This window comes from Alosa pseudoharengus, unplaced genomic scaffold (genome assembly GCF_046254945.1).
Source record: "Alosa pseudoharengus isolate Yale_2024_CS ecotype anadromous, Long Island Sound unplaced genomic scaffold, YU_APseudo_1.1 YU_APseudo_1.1_scf_12, whole genome shotgun sequence".
In the NCBI taxonomy this organism is placed as follows: domain Eukaryota; kingdom Metazoa; phylum Chordata; class Actinopteri; order Clupeiformes; family Clupeidae; genus Alosa; species Alosa pseudoharengus.
Genome location: NW_027468587.1, coordinates 21,897,010 through 21,904,724, shown reverse-complemented (window position 1 = coordinate 21,904,724; position 7,715 = coordinate 21,897,010). Strand labels below are relative to the sequence as shown.

Genomic DNA, 7,715 nt, shown 5'->3' with positions numbered 1-7,715 from the left:
TCAACGGTCTCCCCGATAACCAGCTCAAGCTCGTCCTCATGCTCTGGAGCATATGCAAATGTCACCTCACATTTTCTAGAGGGTGCCTTCACCATTTTGGCTGTAAGATAAAAATAAAACAATATTGACCTGTCATTGAAATAATTCTGTATCAGTGTAATATAATATCATGTTGATAAATGATAACTTCATTACAATTACAAGTCATTCATTACAAGTAAAAAAAAGTCAATACAAAACAGGAATGGAAAATCTGTATGTTATTATAAGAGTTCTTGGATTAGAGCTGTCATCATAATAGCTGACGACAGGCCAATGCACTATCAAGTGTAAATGATATATCTATCTATAAAGCAAGAAGCGTCTGTGTGTCTGTCTGTCTGTTTGTCTGTGGCACGCATATCTCGCTGACCGTTTGTCAGACTGGTTTCATGGTGTCTTGCTATGGGCATGAGTAAGTGCAGTGCCAAATTTGACGTTGTTTGAATAAGAAATGATATCGTTAAATATATCGGTAAAAGAAGCACATTGGCTTTCGCCGCTAGCCACTGCCCCTCCCACACACCACTGTACTGTAAGCTACCAGTGAGGATAGAAGCAGGGCTTTGGCAGAGCTGGATCAGTGTAGGTTACATGGGTAAAAACTTAACATGACTGACCTCAACAATAAAGTGAACTCCGCGGATTTTGCAACACGCCAAGACACACAGGTATAGTGGCTCTTCAAAATGACGTAAAAAATGATGTGCAATAAACGGACACTTCGAATAGCCCAGGCTACTTTGGACTGTCTTTAAACTTTGAATAAGCAAACGACATTTCCAACTGCAAGGTCTTAAATTGAAACGAGCGATGATGGTCCCGAATTAAAGAACGTCTCAGAATGCCACACATGCAAAGCATAACCAGCGACAAGCAACGAGTGGCAGACAGAGTGTGATGCTATATGAATAACCCAGGCTACTTTGGACTGTTTTTAGACTTTGAATAAGCAAACGACAGTTCCAACTGCAAGGTCCTAAATTGAAACGAGCGATAATGGTCCCGAATTAAAGAACATCTCAGAATGCCACACATGCAAAGCATAAGCGACAAGCAACGAGTGGCAGACAGAGTGTGATGTCACTTATAGGCCACCAGAGACTGTTTTTGAGTCACACCGTTGCAAATTTCATATGATGCATCATTCCACAAAATGGTTTGTTTTCTATATCATCAAGTTATTCAATAGGCTAAGCATATAGCCTTGACTCAAAACAGCTGTTAGGATTATGTAATTTTGATTTGTAAAAAATGTCACATGTAGCCATGCTTAAATTCTGCTCACTTCACATTTATTATATTATTATATTATCTGTAGGCCTATTCATTATTGAATGCTTACCTGGAATTATGTTTTTCCCTATTCTATTTTCAAAGCAGGCCTACCTGCAGGCATGTAATTGGGCTACAGGAATAGCATGTTTGAACGGGCACTGCACTAGTACAGATAATTTAAAAACATGTTTAGTTTGCCATGAGGTCAGGAAATGATTGTCTGCATCACCTGTCAGGACAGTTTGGTGTCAACAAAACAATGTTCAGTGGGCCATGGAGCTTGGCAGCGCCCTTATTAATTGGCTGTTTGTGTGCATGCTGTTGTGTCAGTGCACATGGAGGCTATTTTTGTCCCCCACCACAAACCCAAGCGCCTCAAGACCAGATCTGAAGAGTGGTGTCCACAGGCCAGGGATGGGCCCTTCCCCAACAGACATGTCATTTTGTCAGTGACAACGACAAACCCACAACAGTGAGTGGCCTGATTCAGAGACAGAACAAACTGCTCGGATGTTGGTTTTGAGATCCCTCATGTAATCGTTGTCAAACAGACAGCAAATTATTCAGTGTGACATTGACTAGTTAAACTTTCACTCACATTTCCTCATGCTTCTTGGCTCCCTGTTGCTGTCTCCAATTAAATACACTGGCACTTCCTGTGTGAAAACAAAAAAATATATATATTGAACATACACACACAAACATTGGGAGCCTGAAGTTGGGTGGCCTAGGTTGGCCTTGACCAAAATCCTATATGTATACAATGCAATGCAGAAAGTGTGGAGGGTCAGACCTTGACAAAGTTGGCCGGAAAGATCCCTTTTTGACCCCCGAGTTCCCCCTGCAACCAGCCGTCCTCCCGGGCCTTGGTGACGTTTTTCACCACGTCTCCCGCACGCACCGTCATCTCGTCCTCCATCGTCCCCTCGAAGTCGATCAGCACCAAGACCTCTGGGGAGGGGCAGGGGTGGCAGGCCGGAGACACAAACAGGTGAGAGGGAGCGTATCAGGGGTCAAGGGGTTAGTTATAGTGCAGAAGGGCAACAGAGGCCAGACATCTTCATAAGACTACTTCAGCTGAAAGAAAGCATGTTTTTCTCCTGTTGCTCTCTGAAAGAGGAACTCTTACACTCCCATATTAACTCTTCAGATGAATTGTTCATTGTAGAGTGCTATTCACTATTCACACTGCGTCAGAATGATTCATGCTACTGGTTCAGGAATCCTTGACATATTTTGCAATCAGAATTTATGGTTGTCTTTTAATTCAAAATGAACATAATGTTGGTGATGAGTTTGGACAATGAAGCTATGCTCCTTTGGCAGAATGATAAGTTACTTCAGAGACTAAACTTCAACAACTGCATGAAATACTTTGAGGAAACGCATGCCCCGGCAAGCAGAGGCTATGCCGCAACAACTACTGATAACGCATAGAACTGGATACTCCAAAGTGAAATGCAAGAGACATAAACACAGAGAAATAGAACCAGTGGATCGAGCAACAGCAACTTAGTGATCTGCAAATATTTGCTTTCATTCGCCAACACATACGCACAAAGAAATGTGGTCAATCATTATTTAGGACACAGCATGTCCCTACAGGAACCTTTTGGAATCTAGACAGCCCCTGGACAGACATTCCTGACTTTTCCCACCCACTGCAACAACAGAGGTAAGGAGATTGGCTCTATAGCTTTCACCCATACTGTACATAAAACACTGTCATACTGTATGTAATGTTTACCAGTAGAGTTTAGGCATACATACATACTGTAACTGTATCTGGCCAAAGACACGGAGACTTCAGATGGCCATGAATCAATGAACAATGACAATCAGGGTAAACATTCCTTCACAACTCCAAAAACAGTGACAATAAATCTCAACGACCTAGACTAGTCTTATTAAATACAATATTATATTTATTGAGTATACACAATACTGTAGCCTATATAATAGTCCCAGCAGGCATCCTTACCAGTTGAACAGGCAGCTGAACACACCAATATTCTAACGAATTAGCAGTTTGATAGCCATCTCCTTGACACTCACACACGCGTCTCGTCTCAAGAACGAACTTTCATTGCAAAAGTAAAAACTGGTCTGCATCCTGTTGGTTGAACTTACCCATTGCTGCTGCACAGTTTTTTTTGTCAGTGTGGGTTTGCAAATGCAACAGTTTCCTCCAGACGCCCTCAAAGCCACATGCTAAAAAGCAGAAGAAGCGAAAGATGTGTTGCACTTGGTGTTGCAAACCAGCTCTGCACGGCAAAATGGTACCAGTTCTCTCTGCTCTCTTCCCTCTAATCAAATATTAACACACACACACACACACACACACACACACAGACACTGTCCCCCTGCTAGTCATGACAAGCCTCAAATCTGGAGAACCGGGACAGTAGAGAAGAAAAGAGGAGAGGAATAGGAGTGGAATATTGACAGAAGGAGGGGGGGGCAGACAGAGAGAGAGACAGGTAAGACAGGTTTCGGTGTGGACAGTAAGGCACGCCTGGGCAGGAATCTGGAGCAGAAGGAGTTCAATTGGTCATGACGTCAGAGTCTGAGTTCTCATCCCGACGGAAGGCAATACAGAGTGGCTGGCCACGTTGTATCACATGCTGGTGAGCCACTCATTCCTTTCGGGCGAGTCTTTTGGCTCGGGCAAAGGCGCTCTCCCTGTTTGCTTAGCGCCTGACGTTCATATGACTCTCACACTAGACTGAGTCTGAACAAATGAGCTGACACACGTTCCACACGAGTTTCAGCATTTATGTAATTTAGCGGCCTATTTAAACAGTATTCTCAGGGCACACATTCTCTTGCATTGTTTGATGAAAATTACATTTCTCCATTCTAACATTATTTGCCCGGGTGGCCAAAAAAGCAAGTCACAACACAGCTTTCTAACTTGAGCTGATTGTATCGTATGGACTGATTAAATCAGGCACCCAAGGCCTTGTCACAATTGCATCTACTATGTCGTTTGATAATTTGCCTCAGGCCAATCACCAGGGTCAGAGTACTATTTTAAATGTGCTCATGTGAAACTTTCAGGTGCTCACACAAAACCTTTTCATGTGCGCACATGAAGGTTTCGCGTGAGCACACGAAGGTTTCGATTGAGCACTTGAAAGTTCCCCGTGAGCACATAAAACTAAACTTTAGATATTTGTTTTGCTCATGTCCCCTTAGGGGCTCACAAAGCAGCTATGTCCTTATAATGAAGACCTAGATAAAATATAGTACAACCAACTCCTGTAGGCTACACTTGGTACACTTGGTTTGCAACACCAAGTGCAACACAACATTTCCAAAACAAAAAATATGTGTATAGACTTCAGGAAACTCCCCAGAGCTAAGGAAATCATCAGCATAAAGGGTCAGACAGTGGAGTGTGTTGATAAATATAAATACCTTGGGACCACCATTGACGAGAAATTAAATTTTGAGGCAAACTGTGAGACTGCGTACAAAAAGGGGAACCAGCGTCTACACTGTCTGAGGAAGCTGTCCTCCTTCCACATCGACAGAAAGATGCTCATTATGTTCTACCGCTGCTTCATTGAATCAGTCATCTCTTTTAGCCTGGTGTCTTGGCTCAGCAACCTACCCCTAAAAAATAAGAACTCCCTGAACCAAATTGTAAGGTGGGCTAGTAGGCTGATTGGAGAGCCACAGCTGAACCTGGAATCCCTACACAGTAGGCAGCTAGAGGCTAGTTGGATCCTAGACCTAGAGGATGGATCCCACCCACTATACGGTGAATTTCAGCCTCTCCCATCAGGCCGCAGGTACAAAACGCCTGTTTGTACAACTAAAAGATACAGAGGCAGTTTTGTTCCCTCGGCTATTAGAACGTTAAATAGCACTTAGGCTATTGTTAGATTAGGCTACACACTAACTTATTGACTGCACAGCCCTCTTAATCTTAATGTATTTATTTATTTATTTAATTTGGTTTAGCTCTTGCATCTGCTATGATGACTTTTATTTTGCATTTTCATCTACTGAATTTTGATACTAATAATATTCATGTATATTTTTTATCTATACTCCTAGGTCTAGAGCACTGTTGTCACTGTTATGTCACTGTTTTCTGTCAATGTCGTTTAATGTCATCTATGTGTGTGTGTGTAAGAAACCCACTCTTTTGACCTGCAACCAAATCTACCCTTGGGTACAAATAAAGTTACCTTACCTTACCTTACTGTAGTCATTTCTCTAGCTGTCACTGTCTCCAGTTAGTCCAGTTGCATCCCCCATAGGCACTTTGGGCAATTTGCATAATTAGCATAATAAGATAATTGCTGTGGCCTACTGGTTAGCGCTTTCGAACTTGTAACCGGAGGGTTGCCGGTTCAAACCCCGACCAGTAGGCCTAGGCACGACTGAAGTGCCCTTGAGCAAGGCACCTAACCCCTCACTGCTCCCCGAGCGCCGCTGTTGTTGCAGGCAGCTCACTGTGCCAGGATTAGTGTGTGCTTCACCTCACTGTGTGTTTATTGGGTGCTGAGTGTGTTTCACTAATTCGCGGATTGGGATAAATGCAGAGACCAAATTTCCCTTACAGGATCAAAAGAGTATATATTACTTACTTAATTAAAGTGAGACACTACAGGTGAATAGGGTAACATTTTTAAATAATAGATACCATGAAACTTTCTCAGTTGATTACTTATGTTAAGATGAGAAAACATTTATTGCATGTTTTTTCTATTGTAATGTTTAAATATGGAAATGAGCCCTATCTCATTAAATATGCACTCATTTGCTTACAAACAAAATCAGATTGTGTGATAAAGCCAGGCTCAAAATTATTTTTCCAAGGGAAAACACTTTGTGTGGGTCTGAGTTGGTGAAAACCTTTAAGGAACCTGGTCAGGAGGCAGTGTTGACCTAGTACACTATTCCGGCCTTCATCATGCTCATGAAGAAAAGGATAGGTTTTATTGAAGTGTTTAGACTGTAAGGCAGGTGCTGCAGTGAAAAGCCCAACAAGCTCTTTAATTAAGCATATATGCAGGCAGGTAGCCTGCCATACTTTGTAATGCCACAAACTGGCCCTGAGGAGTGGGAGACACACACACACACACACACACACACACACACACACACACACACACACACACACACACACAGACACACACACACACACACACACACACACACACACAATTGCTGTCACCATCATCATTTGTTTCCTCATTCCCCTCAGTCTCATCTTCTTGGTCTTTATCTTTATGTATTGAATGGGTTGCAGCAGCGGACCCCACCCCCTTCACACTTCCAGTAGTCAGTGCAACTGATACTCACAGCATGGCAGTGCAACTGATACTCACAGCAAGCAGATTAACTGGAGCCACTGCCTGGATGGCAAGAGTTAGTGTAATGTCACTCTTATGTCGATACTGTCAAGTATGTACAGCTTGTGTGCATGCTACACAGTTCTTGTAGTTAGTTTGTGTGTGTCTGTGTGCATGCTGTATACAGTTCTTTCTTTTGCTGCATATAGTTCTTGTGTGTTTGTGTGGGTGTGCATGCTGTTATTTTGTATGCTGTATAGTTATATAGAGGAATGACTGATTCTTCTCTAGTATTGTGTTACATGTTCATATCATTTCTGATATGTTCCTGATTGGATCATAAATGGCCACAGCAACATGACTGACTCTTCTCTATTATTGTGTTATGCTCCAATTGTAAAGCACTTTGAGCTGTATTCTGTGTATGAAAGTATTATTACTTTCATACATGTATTGTTATTAGTTCTTGTATATTGTGTGTTTGTTTGTGTGTGCATGCTGTATAGTATAGTGGGCAGCCGTGGCCTTGTAATCGGAGGGTTGCTGGTTCGAACCCCGACCAGTAGGAACGGCTCTAGTGCCCTTGAGCAAGGCACCTAACCCCTCACTGTTCCCCGAGCGCCGCTGTTGTAGCAGGCAGCTCACTGCGCCAGGATTAGTGTGTGCTTCACCTCACTGTGTGTTCACTGTGTGCTGAGTGTGTTTCTCTAATTCACGGATTGGGATAAATGCAGAGACCAAAGTTCCCTCACAGGATCAAAAGAGTATATATACCTATACTTAGTAATTTTGCATACTGTATATAGTTCTTGTATATAATTCTTGAGCATTTCTGTGTGTGTGTGCATGCTGTATAGTTATTTTGCAATAGAAACTTAATTCCTTAAAGGTAAACTATGCAGTATTGGCAAATATTTTTCACTTGCTCTGTCATGACGAATGGCTGAGAAACTCCATCGCTACCTTTTTCTAGCCGATGCCTGGCGTGTATGTGTATTTTGAATGCAGTAAAGCAATTTGTTACACTCGTTATACTTCCTGACACTGAGGCCGTCGGCCTGCCGGCCCACAGTTGCAAGGGTGGTTTTT

General features: G+C 42.6%; 1 protein-coding gene across 2 annotated transcripts in view; it reads right to left on the bottom strand.

Annotated features, from left to right (window-relative positions):
* sh3d21 (SH3 domain containing 21) overlaps nucleotides 1-3,728 on the bottom strand; it is an 18,759-nt gene extending 15,031 nt beyond the window's left edge. Inside the window, exons 1-4 of one of the 2 annotated variants that reach the window (XM_076280481.1) lie at nucleotides 3,448-3,728; nucleotides 2,111-2,268; nucleotides 1,916-1,973; nucleotides 1-100 (exon numbers count right to left, since the gene is read on the bottom strand). The exon at nucleotides 1-100 is cut by the window's left edge and continues 13 nt beyond it. In XM_076280481.1, the coding sequence (XP_076136596.1) occupies nucleotides 1-100; nucleotides 1,916-1,973; nucleotides 2,111-2,268; nucleotides 3,448-3,451 (320 nt within the window). In that variant the 5' untranslated portion in view covers nucleotides 3,452-3,728. Of the gene's footprint in view, nucleotides 101-1,915; nucleotides 1,974-2,110; nucleotides 2,269-3,298; nucleotides 3,418-3,447 lie in introns of those variants that run through there. The other variant, XM_076280482.1, reaches the window with a different exon arrangement.
* Between the last annotated feature and the right edge of the window lie 3,987 nt (nucleotides 3,729-7,715).